The following is a 23,459-nucleotide window of genomic DNA, read 5'->3' as shown; positions in this document are numbered from 1 at the left end:
ATTGTAGCGTCACTTAGTTCTTTGTTTGGGGGCCTCCGTGGCCGAGTGGTTAGAGTCGTTGACTTCAAACCATTTGCCCCTCATCAATGTGGGTTCGAAACCTCATTTGGGGCGTAGAATTCTTCACGTCAGAAAGCCATCCAGCTGGCTTACGGAAGGTCGGTGGTTCTACCCAGGTGCCCGCTCGTGATGAAATTATGCACGGAGGGGAACCTGGGGTCTTCCTCCACCATTAAAGCTGGAAAGTCGCCATATGACCTAAAATTGTGTCGGTGCGACGTTAAACCCAACAAAATAAGTTCTTTGTTTCTTTGTGGTGTCACGTCGTTTTTCAAATTTCAGTAGTAGTGAAAGAACTAATGAAATAATGGATATTGTTGTATTGAAAATTATGGACAAAAATCTATCATAGAGTTATTCTAACAATTTCACACAGACAGTAGACCCTTTCGGGGGTCTAAAAGTTAACATAGTGAATGCATTGACTTTTCAGCATAAATTTATGCTATTGAAAAACAGTGTCATATCCCTGGTGCTATAAACAGTGTAGAAAACTTCAGTTAAGTTAATAAAGTTTCTTTCGGAGACATTACGTGAAGGCTAATGGCTACCGGACTAAGAAAAAATCAAAAGATTAATTACAAAATGATGAGCGAACATGGTTTGATTCAGACAGCAGGTTCTGAAGAAAAAGACAGCGGTAGAACAGTCCATAAAGATAAAGGAGAAAACAAAACTTCGGTTTTCTCTCCGGTGAAAAAAGGATCGAGTGCAGAATCGAGCACAGCTGTTCCGGAAGCGTTAGACTCTGGCGATGAGGAAATTCTGGCATGACAGAAAGAAATGGTAGCTTTGGAGAGAGACGAAGCAAAGTTACGAAAGGTGAAACAAAAAGAAGAGCTGCGACAAAAATTGGTAAAGAAAAGGAAAGAAGTTGAAGCTCTGAAAGGTTTGGACATTTCATCTTTCAACAAATCTAATGCAAGCATGGCTACGGCTAGCAATTCACAAGAATCAGTAGATAGCAAAACTTGTAAAAGCAAAAGCAGTGTTTTAAACTTAGCTTCAGTTACCATAGCTGATTTAAGAAAATCCAAGTCGTTAAGAAAACAGGCAAATAAGCAAATTAAAGAACTGGGTTTAGTAGAGTCAAGTTATTCCAGTTCGGATAGTTCAGAATCGGATAGCAACTCTGAAACAGACAGTTCTGATGAAAGTAGTGATGAGGGCAAAACAAAACAGGAACAGGATGATAAGATCGATAATTCAAAATCAAAAAATAAGAAAAGTAAAATAACATAAACACTCTAAGAAAAAATCTGGTATAACTATGAAATCTTCGGATAGAGTTAAAAATAGATAAAAGTATCCGCAAACACAGCTTAGATATGGATTTGTTAACCAACATGTTACATTGAAAAAAAATATATATTCAATATTCCTTAACTGACAAATATAAAATTTCTCGTTTAATTGCAGAAAATTAGATAGACTCAGGAAAGTTACAGTAAAATTAAATTACTGAAATGTACAGTACAGTAGTTGTTTTACAAGTTTTGTGCATGCCTTTAGCTTTGTTACATATATGCCTGGGCATTTCATCTTAACAGAGAAATGTTCTGTTGTCGGTTAGATGTATTGACTTTCTGGACAGAATTTTACCCGGGTATATATGTGATGGGGTTGGGGTATGAAATTTTTTATTTTATTGTAGAAAATTTGATAGACTCCAGAAAGTTACAGTAAAATTAAGTGACTATTATTTCGCAGTATTTGTTTCACAAATTTTATTCATGCCTTTGGCTTTGTTGCATATATGCCTGGGCATTTCATCTTAACAGAGAAATGTTCTGTTGTCTGTTAGATGTATTGACTTTCCGGACAGAATTTTACCTGGGTGTATATTTGATGGGTTTTGGGTATGAAATGAAATGCGTGTTACATTTTTCATACACTAATTTCTTGCAGAAATTTCGTTCAATTAAAGATGTTTCGTTAGGATAATCTTTTTTTTTAAGAAGCATTTTATTTGCTAAGTTATACAAGACTTAAGGTGCATGTTATAATATAGTAATTTTTGCTTTGATTTAAGTGGGGTTTTCTTATTACATTGTTATTTATTGTTACAGACGTTCGACGTGTATGCATAACAGGAGATCGTTAAGAATCTTTCTTCCATTAAATGTGTAGAAGTTTATGCGTTTCCGGGGGCAACAATCGGGAAATTATCCTTTTTGGTTGGCTCAAAGATAGTTCCGCTGGAATTCTTCAATTTTGTTATTATACATATTGGTACAAATAACATTGCGAATAGTCATTCTTTACAAAACATGGCCTCTGACTTTACTAATCTAATTGCTACCATTCGCAACATTAACAGGGACATTTCAATTATAGTCTCATCCATTTTACCCAGGCCAGTGGATAGTAAGCACATTGATTCAGCAATACGTCAGTTCAATTTTTATCTTCAGGACGTATTGGTTGCTGATTTAAATTTCAAGTTCGTACGTTCGGTTGGCGGGTATTTCAGTTTTCAACTGGAATAATAAGTAGTTTTTATCCCCGTATTTAAATTTGATCTCGTTATCGTTCTTACATGCCTTACGTGACACTAATGCTGACATTAAATCAATTTAATTATTACATTTTTCTGTTCTTTATTCTTTAGACTAAATACTTGGGCTTAAATTGGTTTATTTTAATTCGGTTAAAATATTTAATTCAAGTACACCCACTTTAGCCCTATAAACGCACATATTCCGCTGTAGTCGACCGGTAACCAGTTTTTATAATATCATTTGTCATTGGTTATCAATTATCGTTAATACAGTTTATTTGATTGGATATTTATAATCCATGAGGAAGAATTGACCTCATGACCGATATTGCAGAAAATCGATATCAGAGGAGACAACAGCTATATGGTATTGGTAACAGGTGACCGATATTGCGATGTTGATATTTATTGCCTCCGGGTATTGTCAACTGGATGTTTACTTCAATTTCAAGTGTTATAAAAGAGAAGGTTTTCCATAAGATAATTAAACAAGCTTAATTAAAATGTCACTTTAGTTACAAACTATAGAGAAGGGATTTTTCATTAGAAATAAAACAAGTGAACATTTAATATGTAATTATCTGAATCATAGCATTATAAACATGTTATTTTATAATAATAAAATTAAATCTAAATACTCCATATAACACACCTATCAGCAATATAAACCATATTTTCATATAAAAGTCATATTTTCATACATATTCTTATATAAGAAGAATGTATAATTCAAAACTTACATTGTAGCAAATCTAAAATAGGGCTTTGCTCTATTGCTCATTTTAACATAAAAAGCTGCATACTTAGTATAAAGTTACTGCAAGTCTGCAACTATTCAGATATCTAACATATTTACGTTGTGTAAACTTTGACAAATATCATTGTTAAAAATTGACATTTTCTACCTATGAAACCTCATTGCAATATTGTGCATACACATATTGTGTATTTCTTGACTATTACTGTTTTGACATCTATACTGTTTCAGTAATTCTTACAGTTTTTCCTTTTCTCTAAGTTTTGTTTATATATCTAATTTATCCAATTTCTATTTGATATCATGTCCTGAAAATTCATTAGCATCACACATAAAAATAACCGTTTTCTGGTACGAACAGTCTGCTTCTTTAAAGTCACATCCATTTTTAAGTCACAAAAATACATATTTAAGTGTTGTTTTTTTTAAAACAATTGATCACAATCTATAACACAGGTGTAGTAATTCTTAACATATTGGCAAAATTGGAAATTTAATGAATCAGAAATTATGGTATGTCTGTAAAATAAAAAAAAAAAAAAAAGTGGCAATCAGCGTGGTACAGGTATTTTGCAAAAAAAAAAAAAAAAAAAAATACCCCGTAATTAATAGCGCAATTATAGCCTTATCAGTGTTGTAAACGTCTGTGTTGTTTTAACGCTCCTTATTTAAAGGTGATTCAATTTGGCAAATTTTATTACAGGTCCGATAAAAAAGGATTTACGCGTGTTGTATGTTTTATTACTTCTATAAACTATCATTCATATAGATTACAGTATAGAAATGGTTTCATGTAAATTATCTTGAATTGAACATGTACAATAAATTATGAAAGTAAGTAAATCACGAAGACTTTTATGATAAGTGAAAAGATCATGAAACCAGACAAAATTTTCACGAAAACAAAAATAATTATAAAGTTACTGAAGTAAAAATAAATTCTGTTTTAAATGCAGATACTTTATTTACATTATAAAAACATATTCAATATAAGAATGTGGTCGCAAGAGGACGCCATTTCACATAGGCATGTGGTATTTGATGACAGAACTGAAGGACTTCTGTCTGTTTTACCTTTTTTTTACTGTAACCGAGAAGAAAAATACCGACAGTTTGCATTTGTGATCCAAGGGCCGATAGAAAAGCTTTCTCTTTTAATTCTTCTTCTTCTTCTTTTCGTTCGCGACTTCTCTTTAAATGTTTAAATGGCAAAATTTGCATAATTGACACTGATTTTAAATGTATATGAAATGAGAACAACCACATAAGAAGAAATGGGCATCTCTTTCTTTTCAGAACCGAAATATTCATTGCAATATTTAATTGAATTTCATATGTTGTTAATTTGTGATATTAACACAAAATGAATTACTCGCGAAGAAAAATTACATTAGATAAAACCTACACGAATTAAACATTCAAACACAAATTAACTTAACTGATTAAATCATTACTTTAACCTTTTGATCACAATACCGCATGTTCACGCGGCATAATAATATCGTCTGCATATGACACTACAATAACAACTTCGCGCTGAAGTTAATTTTTCTTCCAAATTAGTGGAAATAAACCGTCTGAGAATGAATCAAATTTTTATTTCACAAAAATGAAATAAATATCATGCAAAAGATAAATTCAATGAGAGTAGGAAATTATTTGCTCCTAAGCTTTCATATCAGTGGTTTTATATAAACAATTGCTTTGAAGAAACGCATGTATGAGATTTTTTTACACATTTTATATGGAAAATAGAATGCAGAAATTGACGAAATGATGGCATTATATATCATGTTGGGAACGAATCAAAAATAAAGATAAAATTTTATTTAAAAATACCACGTGATAAATCAAATGTTGAACTTTGGTACAAATGTTGGTAATATTTTTGTACCTAAGGTTTCTTATTTTTAGAAATTTTGTTATTAAGTAAAATGTGTACATGCCCTTCTTATTTCTATATAGAAAATCTGACCGCTATCGATTATTGGCTGGAGGAATATTCTTCGGTATGCCCTTTATTAAAAAAAAACCGCGATTTTAGCGTCACTTAGTTCTTGTTTCTTTGTGGTGTCACGTCGTTTTTCAAATTCAATTCCCCGCACTCCCTGGGCCAATACCCTTAAATTTTGTTTGCATGTATATTGTATTATGTTATGTATTGTTCCGTCTTTATGTTTCGTTTAAATTTTATTTTGCATAGTTTCTGCTTATTTATGCATGTTTAAGTTGATTATGGCTACTTTTATTTATGTTTCATAATTGTGCTTTAGCAACGTAATTTGGTTGAAATATTACTGTGTGTTAAAGATTTGGTTTAAACATATTTATTTATCAAGATATACATTACATATAACATACATACATATAACATCCAAACAATACAAATATCAAGACAAATGGATGGAATTGAAAGCTGCTAGAGCTTATAGTAATTCTCTCCACTACATAATAAGTATCGGTACAAGGTTATGGCGGTTAAAATTGATTATAATAATAAATCTCGACCAGAGTTGACTATGTCTGTTGATTACTATGATTGTTATCAAGATATACATTGCATATAACATACATACATATAACATCCAAACAATACAAATATCAAGACAAATGGATTGAATTGAAAGCTGCTAGAGCTTATAGTAATTCTCTCCACTACATAATAAGTATCGGTACAAGGTTATGGCGGTTAAAATTGATTATAATAATAAATCTCGACCAAAGTTGACTATGTCTGTTGATTACTATGATTGTTATGATAAAAACGAAGCGTAAGTATTGACATGAAACAGTTTAAGGAAAAGATTAGAACATCAAGAAGTAAGCGAGGTTGTGAGAGGAGCGATATTAAAGGTTGAGGTCGCTGAGATAATTGAGATTTACAAAACTTCAGTCAAAAACGTTTTGATTTCTCTATGTATGTGTGGACAGCGTGGAATATATTTTCATTAGAGTTGTCCGATAAAGATGTATTTCCAAACAGCAAAGTCTTTAGAGAGACAGTACTTTGTACGCTAACGGATTTAATTAGTAGCACTCTGATTGTATCATATTTTCTACAGTGGAAACAGAAATGTGATGTTGTTTCCCGCTCTCCGCAAGTACACAGAGGCGATGGAATCATATCTTTTGATCAGCAAGTGAGCTACAATTTGTACGGAGACGGGCGTGAGAATCTGCATACTCCGCTTACCTGAAAAGAAATACGATGGCACATTGTTGACTGGCATAAAGAGTTGGCGCGTTACGAAGTGATATTGGAAGATCATTAAAGGCTCTAGTAGTTGAAGGAAGAAAAGCGTCATAGTATTGTGAAGTTCGTGCTCTTGGTACTCTAAAATCCTCATTGTTGCGCAGACGGTATGTTTCGTTGTGAACAGAGGGCGGACAAAGTTCAGAAAGATATGATTGAGTTAGATTTGACTTCATCTTGTAGAAGAGTATGAGTTTATGTTGTTGACGCCTGGACTCAAGAGTGTCCCATCCAATCTCGTTTAGAAGTTTTTGTATAGAGACTAGTTTTGTAGCGCCAGTGACAATCCGAACGGCCTCATTTTGGACTTTTTCAAGAGTTGCGTTTTGCTCACGTGTGCAATTTGCAAATACAACATCAAAATACTCTAAGATGGGGCATATATGGTTTCCAGGGAACGCCAATCAAGACAAAATATGAGCTTTTGCATGACGTTAATACGTTGATAGGCCTTTTTCACTATATATTTAATATGGGTATCCCATTTCAAGTTGTTCGAGAAAAAAGACCCAAATGTTTGTGATTAAACAATTCTTGGATTTCTATGTTGTTCATATAAGTAGTAGGGTGTGGTCTGACATTTGGTCTACGAGAAAGAATAAGAGATTCAGTTTGGGAGGGTCAAATTTAACCAGTCATTGGCGACGCCCAAATTGAGATCTTCCGTAGGTCGGAGTTAAGAATTTCTGCAGCAGATGCTGGATCTTCCACTGTGATGTAGAGACTAGTATCGTCAGCGAATAGACGTATGTTGGCATTAATATCAATGACAATGTCATTTATAAAGATGAGAAAGAGCATAGGTCCTAAGATTGACCCTAGGGGTACACCTGCTCGTAAATAGTTACAATGTGACTTCGCTCCAGGAATGACCACTCTTTGTCTCATGTTACTCAGATAAGACGAGAACCAACCAAGAAGACTACCAGTAATGCCAAAGCGTTTCAGTTTGTGTAAAAGCCCAGTATGCCATACTCAGTCTAAAGCCTTACTGATATCACAGAATACGGCTCGAACCTCCTTTCCAGAATCAATTGCTTCGGGGAAGAAGTTATACAGATAAGTAAGTTGGTAAATCTCCTTGCACGAAACCTGATTGAAATAAAGTTACTGTTTGAGGATAGATGGTTGTAGACATGCTTGAAGACAACTCTTTCGAAAACCTTACCTATTGTACATAGAAGAGATATAGGACGATAATTCCCTGGTAGAGATCGGTCACCAGATTTAAAAATTGGCGTCACGAAAGCTTCCTTCCACGGTTCAGGAAATTCATATGTTCGTAGAGACTGATAGAGGTGCGGCTAGCTGTACAGATAATTCTTTAAGAAATTTATTGTTTAGAGTGTCGGGGCCAGATGCTTTACCAAGAGATAATGATGTTAGGATTGATTCCACTTCTGTTGGAGATGTACTAATTGCTTCTAACAAAAAAGGTAACGTTTCATCGTCTACAAGAGTTGGAGCATTGTTTCATCAAGGATAGTCTGGACGCTAAAAATGTTATTAAGAATATTAGCTCTGGTTTGTTCGTCTTCAGCAAGGTCGTCACCATCTGCTAATGGTGGAATGGTAGAGGAGACAGAAGAAGGTTTTATGAAAGATTTTAGGCAGGACCACCATGACTTAGAGGACATAGAATCAATTTGGAGATTGTCTGCAAGATTCTGAACATGGTTGGCCTTGGCAGTTCTGACTTCAGAGACAATCTGGTTACGCAGGGTTCTGAATTTAGACCAATCAGCTTCATTGTTGGTGAGTTTGGCTTTGCTATATGCTCTAGGTCTGCGCCTTATTAGCAGCTTTAAGTGTGTCGAAAACCATTGAGGGTCTGATGGACGAACAGTAATTTGTTTATTTGGAATACTCATTTTGGAGATATTAAGAATAGTTTCAGTAATATTAGAAGCATATGTGTTTGTATCTGTATCTTTAACGTCTTCCCAGTTCACTCCTGCTGCCTCCTCTCGCAGTTGTTGGTAGTTGCCTTTTTCAAAGAGCCAGATATGTCGTTTAAATGTATGATATTTTGGTTTTGTGAGAGTAAGAAGGCCAAAGATAGAACAGTGGTAGCTTGTTGTTTGATCAAGACAAGGGTCACTTACCCCAGACATACTGATAAGTGTTGGGTTAGTTGTTAGAATGATATCGGTCAGGGAAGAAGAATGCTCTGTAAAGTATGTAGGTTCTAATATACATTGAGAAAGAGAAAATTGTTGACAAAGAGTTGTTATTTTTCTAGAAGTAGTAGGATTTTGCATGTTGATATTAAAGTCACCTGTGATAATTATTTCACTAATACCTGTATCAACAGCCAGATGGAGTCTTCTGTTTTGGAGTGTGTGTCAGCAGTTGTATTAGGTGGTCTATAGTAGAATACACCTAAAAGAATATGTTTACTTGCTGTGGTAAGTTCAATCCAGATACATTCTGTTCCTTGAATTTCCAGATCATACCTACGTTTATAGTGAAGTGTATTTGTAACATATAAAAGAACACCCCCATGACTATCGCCGCTTTTGTCCTTCCTCTCTGGTTCGTGGAAAGTATAAAAATTGAGATCATTGGTTTGGATAGATGCGTTCAACCATGTTTCAGAAAAGGAAGGAATGTCAAAATCTAAACTCAGTGTAATGAGTATCAAGTTTGTGTCTAATGCTTTGCACGTTATAATGCATGAAAGACAGGTGCCTAGATAAATCAATAGGGTTGCTAGAGAGGATAGAAGAAGTAGATGTTTGTCTGGATGAAACGGGTCCTGGGTTCGGGTGTACATCTCCACATACGAAGACCAGTAGAAGACGGAAAGCAAGTAGTTTAGTCGTGAAGTAACACAGGGAATACAAGACGATGTAAGAAAAAAATGTTTGATAATTGTTTGTTTGATAATGGGTGTCTACGTCTATAATGCAGTTGTCTGAACGGAATTGCAGCATTGTTAGACTGAATGTATTGCAGAAGTGAGAATACAGACAGTAAGGAAAGGTAGAGATAGAAGGTAAGATTGACCAATATGGTAAGTCGCCATCTAGACTGAAGTTGAACATACCCTACGGTGAATAATTGATAATCACGTAAACTCTTCATGTTATTCCTTGTGCGTATAGCCAAGTGCTAGTAGTGGTCACCATAGGGCTCCAGTAAAGAACATTTGGTAGTCTGCCGGGCCAACAACGTTCGTAATTCGCTCCCAGAGTAGTGTAGAATGATAAGATAATATTCAGAACAGACATGAATGTCTAAGGATAGTAAAGTGAATTATGCGGAAAAGGACTAGCATAATATATTGTCAAACATAACATTGTTGACAAACGGTATGCAATAAGTTTAAAACTGTAAATACGCTTCGCGAATTAAAAAAAGATAATAATATAAAAGAAGAGCGTTTGCCTAGTTAAACGCGCCAGTTTTGTTTCCAAGTAATACTACAAGTCCTTGTACCTTTATTTTGCAATGCAAGTGGCAGATTTACTTCTATTTTCATATTACATACACTATTCCGACAGTAAGGGCATAACGTATAAAACAATCTAACGCATATTCTATGTATATCTAGTCAATACCTTGTGGGCAAGTGATAGATCTACTTGTATTTTCATATTATATACACAAATCCGGCAATAAAAGCATAACGTAAAAAACAATTAAACATATATTCTATGTATGTCTAATTCATTCCTTGTAGGCAAGTGGTAGATCTAATATTATCTTCAAAATGAGTAATCACATGAATCATTTAAGTTATCTGTATTCAGATGTGATGAACCACAGCACAGTGCTGGTTCTTGATTTGCATGTATACATACATGCAAATATAACGAAGTTCAAGCGCTGACAAACCTGATGTGTATGCAAATAGAATGTACAATTTATTAATAACTGTTGATTTAAGACCGTGCAAGAAAAAGTCAGATTGCATGATAGCAATATAATTAAATACTACGACCGACATCTATGCGCACGTAAAGGAGCAAATTACTTTTTAATATCATAATTACCATTGGTCATGGCATGTTGACTAGCGCGGTAGGTTAAACTTGCATGTGATGTGTCGATCACAAATTTAGAAAATTACATTTGTAGTAAATCGTACAATTTTCGTTTTATCAGTACAAACAAAAACAGTTATACTTATCAAGTAATTATGTCACTACCAGTTTTCATCATAGTAGATTGAAAAGCAACTTTCAAGGGGAATAAGACAAGTTTCCCTTAATTATAAGTTGTACAGGAGTTGCTTGATTTGCATATATACATGTAAATATAACGAAATTCAAGTGCTGATAAACCTGATGTGTAGGCAAATACAATGTACAATTTATTAATAACTGTTGATTTAAGACCGTGCAAGAAAAAGTAAGATTTCATGATAGCAATATAATTAAATACTACGACCGACCGACTCCATTTTATAAAGTCCAGCCAGGAAAAATTGCGTCAGGCGAACAGAGTATCAAATGCACAATAGACCAAACAGGTTTATTCATATAGAACACAATGCGATGATATCTATAAGTAAACTAAGTATACTTATCACAAAAAGTTGCAAGATCATGAAAGGTACGGCACTAGTCAGGTTAAGTACAAAATGGGTCATGGCTGACATATCTCAGCTAATTGTTAAATTTTGCTAGCTGATCCATCGAAGCAATGCGCACTGTTTCTGTGATGACGGCATCGTCCTCGTCCATTGGTTCCGATTTCTCGAACTTTACATAGATGGTACCGTTCCAAGACCAGGCCCCGACAAGCTTCTTAGATTTGACGAGTTTTCTGGCTTCACATAGGAGATTTGGACGTTTGAGCGTCAAATGCTTGTTTATATAAAATCAGCGTGACCTTGTCAGTGCGCTGTCCGTATCCAAATGTTGACACTTAGGAAAATCGCGTGAAATTCGTGAAGAACTTAGTCAATATGTGCTGTACTTTATCACATCCATTACGTTTTTAACTTCGCATATTTTCAATACAGTTCGTTCAAAGGCAACAAATTGCCATACCTTCGTGGAAGTCCCAGGTCCACAAATTCACTGAAAAGACACTTATTTCATTATTCTTCGACAGCCGATATTTCACTACGTGGCCGGAAGTGTTGAAGTTTTACGAATTGCGAACTATTATCAATGGTAATTGATAAGTAACTCATGGTGTTCAGGAAGTGTGTAACTATTAAACCTGATGAAATTGATAGAATTAAAAAGAAATTCCAGTATTGGACACAAATGACACTTGTACAGTGTAGTGTTTAAATCATAGAATATGACAGTATATGAAAACTTGGAAGTGCCTTTATAATATAGTTTAAAGAGACACTCATAGACATGTTTAAGTAATGATTCTGAAGTTGTGAAGTATTTTGTGCTGTTTGATATCTGAGTTGATTTATTCAATAGAATGGTTGTATTTATGTTAGTTCATAGTAGTGGTATGTAATAGTTGTGTATAAGAATAGTAGGTTGATATAATGCGGGTATTTCAGTTTTCAACTGGATTAATAAGTAGTTTTTATCCCCGTATTTAAATTTGTTCTCGTTATCGTTCTTACATGCCTTACGTGACACTAATGTTGACATTAAATCAATTTATTTATTACATTTCTGTAGTCTAAATACTTGGGCTTTAATTTATTTAGGTTACCGTGTTACCACTAAATTCTCATGGACACTTAGGCACATTGATATCGAATATTGGTGATTATGTCCGTGAAATCAACACGACGCCATTTTGTTTTTAAAAACAAAAACTGCCCTTAAATATTATGTTAAAAAAATACACAGTTAGTGTCAATTGCGGTAGTTGAGTAAGCATATTTAAAACTTTTCGGGTCAATGCCGTCAGTTCGTTGAATAACCGGAAGCTTGCTTTGTTTACCAAAACACACGCTGAAGATCAGATTAAAAAACAACACGAAAATGTAAACAACTGAGGAATATCCGTCAGTCCTTGGTAAATCAAGCTGCAGAATTAAATATCATTATGGATTCAATAGAAATAGCTAGGACATATTGATCTAGAAGCTGCATAGCATAACAAAAGGGATGGAGGTTGGAACACAACTGGCTGGGAAAGTATACTTCGACGAAAATGCTGGCATATTATGTAAGGTTGAGTTGATGTCTTGTGATAATAAACTAAGACAACAACCAACTAAATGTGATGTCGCCACTAAAAATCTACCACACGAATGTGAACCGATGAAAAGTAGAGAAAGCATACAAATATCTACATTAATGACAAGGCCAAGCAACCAAGCTAACATTTCTAGAGCATTACTATTATTTATTTTGCAAACTTTATTATAGCTAGCTTGTTCTATATAGGATTGTCTAGCTGTACATGACTCGCGTATGGCTTGTGTATTAGTATAATCATAGGGTACCAGTAATTTTAAAGGCAACAAAGGGAGGTAATTAAAATATATTTTAAGGGAGATAATTTGATCTTGAAAAAAGAAGTTCGGCACTGTGAGTGATACAGAGAAATATCTCACTGATATTTTTCAGTATTTCACCAGTTAGCATAAAATAAAACATTTTAACAACGTATCGATTGAGAAAACGATTGACACGCATTAGTTATACTCTTGAAAATGTGTTTAAAAATTACATATAAAACGTTTGTCCAACGGCTTATATAGATATATAAAATATCTATTTATCTGAATAACTTTCCACATAAATTTTAAGTTGTAAACACCGTTAATCAAACGTTTTTAACGTTGCAAAATGTATCGGTTTTCGGGTTTTCAAAACGTTCTCAATGTTGGTCTTCAAAACAGACGTTCGAAATTCAACCATATAAGCAGTTGGACTCTTAAAATCTTATTTTATTCTAGTTTAAATCAAAAGATCCATTTTGCAAATCGACGATCTATAGAAAATCGATTATTTACTTTGTAATTAATTACTTACATATTCTGATAAATATTATGTTCAAAATTAGTTGCAAATACCTACGTGTGCGAATCTGTAAGAAAGCGAAAGTATGAATTAAAGTTTTTGTAGACACAATGTTAAATAACACCTTACCTGCAGAGTGTTGTTCTTGGCCACAAACGAAATGTTAAATCCAGTCGAATCGTAAAATTCGGCTAAAAGACCAATACCGACGCGTGCATCCAGATCTTTTACGTTTTCATTGAAATACATCTTTTTGCGTTCGTCATCCATGCTAAATGAAAGAAACAACAACTTAAACAAAAATTGTTCTTCTGACGCTTTAATATAATAAAATTTATAAAACATATAACACAACCAGTCAAAATAATACCAGACTCGATTTGATTGAGTATATTCATAAGGGATAATGAAATGCGCAGCAGTCCTAACGTCCCCACCCCAACCCCCCGGACCAGTTTAAACGAAATTGAATTGATTCCATGATCCAACAGGAACCTGGTTCTTTTGACAGAGGGGTGACATAGGCAATCAATCAATCACATACAAGTAAAAACTGTTTATCCTAATAGTCAGTGCGCATCATCATTTGAATATGGAGGTGAACAGTGATTAAATGCTACATAGATTAAGTTTATTATCCCCCGCCGATGAAATCGGGAGGTGGGTATTGAAATGGCGTTGTCCGTGCGTGCGTGCGTGCGTGCGTCCGTCCGTCCATCCGCAGCCATTTCTCAGTAACTACCAGGTAGAATTTCATGAAACTTGAAATAAACATGAACCAACATACTGCGATGATGCCCGTCAAGTTTCTTTTTGGATTGGTCAATTTTCCTTAGAGTTATTGCCCTTTATTTACTGAAAAATGCCCAAAAATGTCCGTCCGCAGCCATTTCTCAGTAACTAGCAGGAAGAATTTCATGAAATTTAAAATAAAAATGAACCAACATACTGCGATGATGTCCGTCAAGTTTTATTCTGATTGGTCAATTTTCTTTAGAGTTATTGCCCTTTATTTAATGCAAAAACGCCCAAAAATGTCCATTTGCAGCAATTTCTCAGTAACTGTCAGATAGAATTTCATAAAACTAGAAATAAAAATGAACCAGCATACCACGATGATGCCTGTCAATTTTTTTATTCAGTTTCCCTTAGAGTTATTGCCCATTAATTGTTAAAAAGTTCACAGATTTGTACAAAACAAACCAACAAATTGGTAGAATTTCATTAAACTTCTCTAATTCTTTTCCATGAACATTTATTATAAACATGTAAAGTTGCTGCCTTGGTCACACCCACTGAAAGTCAGTCAGATACCCGTTTATTATCTTACTGCTCAAAATGACCGAGACTAATAGATCTAATTCTGAACAATATCCACATTTCTTTTCAAGACAATAAAGCGGCATATAGTGGTAAAGTGGTATATATCCAGTCATAGAATAGATATATTCCAAGGTCAAACTATGAAAATACTCATTTGTGATAGAAATATTGGTTCATATTTACATATTAACTTTTTTCCACAGGCGCCTTCACAGGTCTTGCCAGATATTTATATAAATTTAACTTTCAGTGACGTGTTACTGTAATTCAAAGTATATATACAGATCCAGTTTAGAGGCAAACAGCTAATAGCAAACAGCAGTTTTAGAAAGGATCGCTCTGGCAAAAATTCGATGGGTTAGCTGGTTCTCAACTTGCCAGCTGCTACTACACAGAAAGCTTCGGTCTGTTTCCTTATTTTCAAAGGAAAGTCCTTACGTCGAGACAATTCGGAACAATGCTATTGGCTGAACCAGTCAGGATTTTATCAAGAGATGAAACGGATTAAAATGTACCAAATGGATATTTCTTAAGAACGAGATTTAGTTTCTGTGCTCTGTACTTCCCCTTAAATTGTGATTTATAATGGCCTCATGTTTCAATGAAATCATTTTAGTACAACTGAATACTAACCTCAGACAAGATTTAATTATGCTTGCAAAGAGGTTATAATAATTAATTTGGGGAAGAATAATGGTTCTTACACTTTTCACTTACCTTCACTGCCATCTATCATTACGTATTATGTAAGCAAACATTTGAAAAAGGGAGATAATTAAAGCATATTTGAGACATAAATCCTTGCGCTGTGCACTTCTTTTCATTGATGCAATGAAAGATCATTCGTATTTAAGGAGTTATTCTCCGGGCAGGGAAAAATTGAGTAAAGGGAGATAATGAAAAAATCATTTCAAATAGATGTATGACGTTTTGCAGGCTGCACTTTCTCACATTGACATCTATCTGTATTTAAAGGTTTATTCAAATATATTTAGCGCTTTTAATCCCCCAACGTGGCGGAGGGATTATAGGAATGGTCTGCGTCCGTCCTTCCGTCCTTCCGTCCGTCCGTCCTTCCGTCCGTCCGTGCCCGCGATGATGGTTAAGTGACTGCATAACGGTACTTTCTCTTTGATGTCATTCATTCCGTTCTGTTTATGTGACCTTTTTCTTTTTATGTGACTGTTAGAACAATAGAGAGAACAATGGGGGTGTCACATAAATACCGTTTCGTTAGAACTTCCGTCCTTCCGTCCGTCCTTCCGTCCGTAACAAAATCGTTTCCGGTCCATATCTCCTTAACCCCTTAAAGGATTTTCATGAAACTTGGGTCAAATGATCACCTCATCAAGACGATGTGCAGAACCCATAAGACAGCCTTGTCGGTTCAAGGTCAAGGCCACAACTCAAGGTCAAAGGTTTGAGCCTGCCATTTTGTGTCCGCTCTATATATCCTAAACCCCTTGAAGGAATTTTATAAAACTTGGGTCAAATGATCACCTCATCAAGACAATGTGCAGAACCCATGAGTCAGCCATGCCGGCTCAAGGTCAAGGTCACAACTCAAGGTCAAAGGTTTGAGCCTGCCATTTTGTGTCCGCTCTATATCTCTTAAACTCCTTAAAGGAATTTTATAAATCTTGGGTCAAATGATCACCTCATCAAGACGATGTGCAGAACCCATGAGTCAGTCATGCTGGCTATGGTCAAGGTCACAACTTACGGTCAAAGGTTTGAGCCTTCCATTTTGTGTCCGCTCTATATCTCCTAAACCCCTTGAAGGATTTTCATCAAACTTGGGTCAAACGATCACCTCATCAAGGCGATGTGCAGAACTTATGAGTCAGCCATGTCGGCTCAAGGTCAAGGTCACACCTGAAGGTCAAAGGTTTGAGCCTTCCATTTCGTGTCCGCTCTATATGTCCTAAACCCCTTGAAGGAATTTTATAAAACTTGGGTCAAATGATTACCTCATCAGAACGATGTGCAGAAATTATGAGTCAACCATGCCAGCTCAAGGTCAAGGTCACAACTAAGGGTCGAAGGTTTGAGCCTTCCATTTGGTGTCCACTCTGTAGATCTCCTAAACCCCTTGAAGGATTTTCATCAAACTTGGGTCAACTGATCACCTCATCAAGAACTCATGAGTCAGCCATGTCAACTCAAGGTCAAGGTCACAACTGAAGGTCAAAGGTTTCAGCTCTGTATCTCCTAAACCCCTTGAAGGATTTTCATGAAACTTGGGTCAAATGATCACCTCATCAAGACGTTGTGCAGAATTCATGAGTCAGCCATGTCAGTTCAAGGTCAAGGTCACAGCTAAAATCAAAGGTTTACCCTTTCACTATCCATAGCAGTGGCGGGAGATTTAGCTGTCTTCAGACTGCCTTGTTAAGTTATAAACAAGACAGGAAAAAAATAAGCATCAAAAGGGTGATAGTTTGAAAAGTATAGAGTTGTGGTTCTTGCGCTCGGTACTACCTCTCAATGCAATCTATATATTTTCCCATTGTTTAAGCAAAACTTTTGGAGTTATGCTGCGGGAAAATATGTGACGGACGGGATGACGGGCAATGAACGGACGGACGAAGCTAGAACTAGTATACTCCTTACCCCGGGAAGTATTAAAAGTTACAAGTTAAAATATTGTCGGGGCAAGCAATTCAGTCAAACGAATGGACGAACATTTTGCTAAGTCTTTTGCGATTGACAAAGTCTTCTTGTATGCCAACATCAGATATCGCATTCTTATTACAAAGGCGAAAGATTTGACTAATTGAAACCAGTTTTTTATTAGCCCTTATTATGCTTGACAGGATTGGTTCTGCCTTTGCGACCTTTGTTTCCTGCACATCAAGATCTGCACTGTTTGCCATCCAGTCAGTATCGTTTTGGAAAGCACATTTAACAGTTAATGGTTCTGTCCAAATTGAAAGATGGACACGTTCATTATAGAAATTTAGCAGGGTAGCGGTTAGACAAATAACACTTATGATGATGATAGGACACTACCCTGCCTATGCGAATATTCAAAAATGATTTACCTCACGGTAAACAGGTAACGTCCGACGTCATTTTGCAACAAGATAGCTAACCTACAGATAAAAAGAAATACTAAATTTATTATGTGCGAGGCATTTTTCAGATTTTACGAAAAGTTATGTATGCGTTGGGCTACTTTGCGTCCGAATAATGCCGAATGGCCAGATGAGAATACGTAGTGACACGGAAATTGCCGAGTGTAATTACGAGTCCACTGCCTTAACTTGCTTTCACTAGGTTTGATCACGAGTACTGGTTTTATAGGGAGCAATAACATAAGTTGTAAGAATATTTCCAACCAATGATACATTATTTATTATTATACCTTGACAAACACATAATGTATCAGACGAAATACTTAGTACTATAAAAGAATAATGTATGTCTGAATGACTACAGAATCTGATGCTAATTGTAAATGGTCCTACCCAAGATAAACCTACAATGTTGTCAGACTGTTTTGTTGCACTTTTCCCTGCGTGGAAATGATGACAGTCACGTGATAAGCTATTTCAATGAAAATATAGTCATTCAGAAATAAGTGCTAAGTTAATATCCGAATTGAGATTTAAAGGTAGATACGGGTTTTCTATACATCTATCGCATTTCAAAGACAGTTTGTCTCCAGAGAACAGAGCCAAGAAAATTTACAATTAAGCGATATTCACAAATAGATTGTTCTTATACATACATTGTATCAGGGGGTCGAACGTAAATGTTGTTGTGGGTGTCTTTATGTAAGGAGTTGTTGTTGTGGGAGTCAAAATGGCTACAAAAAAGTGAGAGAAATCGGCGATAAATGTATTTTTGAGCGTGAAAATTGAATGAGTTTCTTAATTAACAAGTGATTAATCATAGTTAACAACATAAAAGCCTGAGTAGGGTTTAGATATGTTAAAATGGAGAAAAAAGTGAAGGCCTTTCAAAATATTACCCCAATCAGCCAACAGGTACCTTCAATAACTGTTTTCAGAACGGTTCTTAAATCTATTTAGCCAACGATTGGTGCCGATTATTAAAGCCAAAACATAGCTCTCTGGACTGGCCATATTGAAATTAAGTGAATACTGCAAACAAAGTTACACTTACACAGTTTTCAGAAAATTCTCGACGAAAAGCGTCATTTTCCGCCATTTTGACTCCCGCAACAACACTTTACATTCGACCCCCTGAATATGTCATTTTGAATCATTTATTGCGCAGAAAGTGGATCGTTTGGAACAGCAGCTATTGACAAGTTGATATCACGAAAAGGTCTATTAAGTACATTTAGTACGGACCAAGTGATTCAGTTCGAAACATTAATTAAACATTAATTGGTTTCAAACATTTCAAACTATTTTTGTAATTTAGAAGCTAAGTTGCTTGAGAATATTACAATTACAAAATATCTTACAATACCATGCTTTTATGCAGCTTTAATCAATCATTTTTAAAAGATTTTTTTAAAGTTTAAAACAATCAAAAGTTCGAGTAAATAATTTGGTTTTGGTACAATTTATGTTCTATGAAATAATAGCACAAATCTTCATTTTAAACAACATCGATAAGTAATAACGTCATATTTTTACCCTTCACCAGAGTACGCTATTTGCCCTTTGATATACAAATCTACTCTTGCTCCTGTGTTGAAAACACCGGGGATAGTTGTAGTCCATGGAACTACTAATGCAACCTGAAATTAATGACGTTTGATCATAAATCATCAAATTCCTTGATAATCATCAATTGTTTCTAACCGCGTTTTTATGTAATTGTATAACGCGAAATAGAAATGAAAATATGAACAATATTACTGGTAGCTCAAAGTTTCCTAGTACGTAAATTTTCTTCAAATAGTCTGAATGAATCCTACGTTTTTATTTGATTTCGTACCCAATGGAATATATATATATATATATATATTTGTATGACGTGAAATATAAAACGAATACTAAGGATTCTTGTCCTCAATTGAGGACGAAAAATAATACCGGTGGTTCAAATGTCCTTTGCATTTCAATTATCTTCATATATCCATATCCAGTTTCCAGTGTTTGATTCCGGGCCCAAGAATGAGACAAGCCCTCACAGACACCTGACTGACCAGATATACGTCCGCCAACATACTCAATCTGTGAATGAAATTTTGCGAAAATGCATTTTCTTATTACCTATAACTGCGGATACAGCTTCTATTTTATTTTAAGCTAATAAATATTATTGTGTAATGCTATGTAATATAAGGCTGAGTGAAAAATAGTCAATACTACCCACTGCATATCACTCACAGTAAGTGATATAGCATTTCCAGTCTATATTATGTATCATTTAGTTTTTTCACGTAAAACGGAATTAAAATTGTAGCCTCGCTTTGTTTCTCTTTTCAAATAACACTGTTTGTCGAAACTTTTATGGCGTTATGCTGCCAATAACATAATAAAACGAAATTTTGTTTTCAGTGCGTCATATTGGCGTCAAAAAAGGTCTAATGTTATTTTCATTTACACGCGTCTTTTCCGCGATAAGATTAAAATTTGTTGCAAAATGCGTATTTCAACTTAGATAAGTATAGAATAAAGACAGATTTCGTTTTCTTTTTGTTCACTTTTTTGTCTCTACATTCAACATTCGCTCATGACAAACAATAATTTAACTAAATAAGGCTTGAAGTTGTAGCATATATGAGGCATTCAATAAGTATTTTCATGACCAATAGACCATACAGAAATCGGAGATTATAAGAATAATTTACTCGTTGAAGCTGCGGACGGACATATCGGACTCGAGGGTCGCTGTTTAGGCTGTAACGAGGCTCTGTCGAGTAGCAGCAAAACAGTTACCCGAAAGACAGATATGCCCATCCTATCCTTCATCTAATGATATATTCTTATTCCTTGTGAGTAGTTATATATACACCATTTTGGCGTCCCTTCTGCGCATGCGTGAGGATGACGCTAGAGCAGATGCGTGGCGGTTATATCGAATTCTATATTTAGAATGACTGTTTACTTAATTCATCATTCCGACTAATTATGTCTCCCCCCTCTGGGGGAGACATATTGTTTTTGCCCTGTCCGTCCGTCCATTCGTCCTTCCGTCCGCCCGTCCGTCCGTACGTCACACTTCATTTCCGAGCAATAACTGGAGAACCATTTGACCTAGAACCTTCAAACTTCATAGGATTATAGGGCTGCTGGAGTAGACGACCCTTCTTGTTTTTGGGGTCACTCCGTCAAAGGTCAAGGTCATAGGGGCCTGAACATTGAAAACCATTTCCGATCAATAACTAGAGAACCACATAACCCAGAATATTGAAACTTCATAGGATGATTGATCATGAAGAGTAAATGACTCCTATTGATTTTGGGGTCACTCTGTCAAAGGTCAAGGTCACAGGGGCCTGAACATTGAAAACAATTTCCGATCAATAACTAGAGAACCACTTGACACAGAATGTTGAATCTTCATAGGATGATTGGTCATGAAGAGTAAATGACCACTATTGATTTTAGGGTCACTCCGTCAAAGGTCAAGGTCACAGGGGCCTGAACATTGAAAACTATTTCCGATCAATAACTAGAGAACCACTTGACCCAGAATGTTGAACCTTCATAGGATGATTGATCATGAAGAGTAGATGACTCTTTTCGATTTTGGGATCACTTCGTCAAAGGTCAAGGTTACAGGGGCCTGAACATTGAAAACCATTTCCGATCAATAACTAGAGAACCATTTGACCCAGAATGTTGAAACTTAACAGGATGATTGGTCATGCAGAGTAGATGACCCCTAAAGATTTTGGGATCACTCTGTTAAAGGTCAAGGTCACAGGGGCCTGAACATGGAAAATCATTTTCAATCAATAACTTGAGAACCTCTCGACCCAGAATGTTGAAACTTCATAGGATGATTGTTCATGCAGAGTAAATGACCCTATTGTTTTTGGGGTCAATCCGTTAAAGGTCAAGGCCACAGGAGCCTGAACATTGATAACAGGTTCCGATCAATAACTTGAGAACCACTTGTCCAAGAATGTTGAAACTTCATAGGATGATTGAACATGCAGACTAGATGACATTGATTTTGGGGTCAGTCTATTAAAGGTCAAGGTCACAGTGGCCTGTTCATGTAAAATCATTTTTTGGAAATAACTTGAGAACCACTTGACCTAGAATGTTGAATCTTAATAGGATGATTGGACATGAAGAGTAGATGACCCCTATTTATTTTGAGGTCACTTGATCAAAGGTCAAGGTCACAGGAGCCTGAACAGTGACTTGAGAACCACTAGGCCAAGAGTGTTGAAATTTAGTGGGATGACTGGACATGCCAAGTAGATGATCCCTATTGCAGCCAACCATCATTGTCTCTTTGACTTTCACTCCTGACCCCTATTGACTTCTTGCCTATAGGACTTTGCATTGGGGGAGACATGCGCCTTTTTACAAAAGTATTTTCTAGTTTCTTTCTAATTTTCAATTTATTTATAAGCTCATGTGTCAATCTATTTTCGTAATTCATTATTGATTAAAACTATACCAATTACTGATTTCAATAATAATCAGAAGCAAATACTTTATAAGAGATGGTAGTGCATTTTGGGAGATTAATGAATACAGCAAAATACACTATGTTTTAGATTGAATCTTTAATGCTGTTAAAAAGAGGTTGTTTATTGAAGAAACAAGATGCAGATACCAGATGTCCATCTGCGCAAGAATAAATATTTGGCTCTAGTACAGCATGTCAAAAATCAGAATTGTGTATTAATAGCACGTGAACTGCAAATGATTATTCTCCCGTAAATACATGCCCGGATCCAGTAAAAAGAGCAGTTTTGTACAAGAATATATATGAAAAGATATTTAAAAAACATACATTTTAAACATATGAAAAGAAAGGTGTGTGATATATCTTACGTGACGGAAAATCTCATTAGCGCATTTCTTTAACTGGTGGTGTTGACGAAGCACACGGAAGTTTCCAGTTTGTATTATGATACTTGATGTAAATAAAAGCATCTCTGAGAGGAAGATGAAAACAAACACACAACCGAATTCTAAATCCATGAGTTTTTACTAAGTTGACGGTACCATCAGTAGAATAATGCTGCAAGGAATAGCGGGACCAAACAAAATCGATATAGAAACAAGAAATCCCATGTATAATTAATTGCTTACCAAGGAACACTAGGCGACTTCTGACATAATATTCTCTTCGCAAGAAAACATCTCTAAATAATGTATACGCTGGGCCATGTAGAAATGAACATGTAACAAAATATCCTCAATTTATACTTCATCTATTACACCGGTAAAATTGGCTGGAAGATAGGTATAGGGAGATGGATATTAAAATCCTATACGTTCTAACCCCCAGGCAGCTCTAAGTTGGGTATTCAAATTATCTAAGACAAATATCCAGCCAGAGGTGAATACACAGTCAGCTTTGAGTTGGGTATTCACGGCACATCAGAAACTGAATTCCTAGTCGGGTTCAAATACCAAGCCAGCTCTGAGTTGGCTATTCAAATTATCTAAGACGAATATCCTGCCAGAGGTGAATACACCGCTAGCTCTGGGCTGGGTAGTCACGGTACATCAGAAAAATGAATTCCCAGCCGGGTTCGAATCCCCAGCAAGC

General features: G+C 35.5%; 1 protein-coding gene across 1 annotated transcript; it reads left to right on the top strand.

Annotated features, from left to right (window-relative positions):
* The first annotated feature begins 843 nt into the window (after positions 1–843).
* On the top strand, positions 844–8,241 carry LOC128557397 (uncharacterized G-patch domain protein DDB_G0278987-like). Its single transcript, XM_053544740.1, has 3 exons — positions 844–1,288; positions 7,857–8,006; positions 8,111–8,241. Exons 1-3 carry the CDS (start codon positions 844–846, stop codon positions 8,239–8,241), a joined length of 726 nt encoding a protein of 241 aa, XP_053400715.1.
* The last annotated feature ends 15,218 nt before the right edge of the window (positions 8,242–23,459 follow it).

This window comes from Mercenaria mercenaria, chromosome 5, assembly GCF_021730395.1.
Source record: "Mercenaria mercenaria strain notata chromosome 5, MADL_Memer_1, whole genome shotgun sequence".
NCBI classification, from domain to species: Eukaryota; Metazoa; Mollusca; class Bivalvia; order Venerida; family Veneridae; genus Mercenaria; species Mercenaria mercenaria.
Note: the sequence above shows the minus strand (reverse complement) of the source record. Positions and strands in the feature narration are given on the sequence as shown.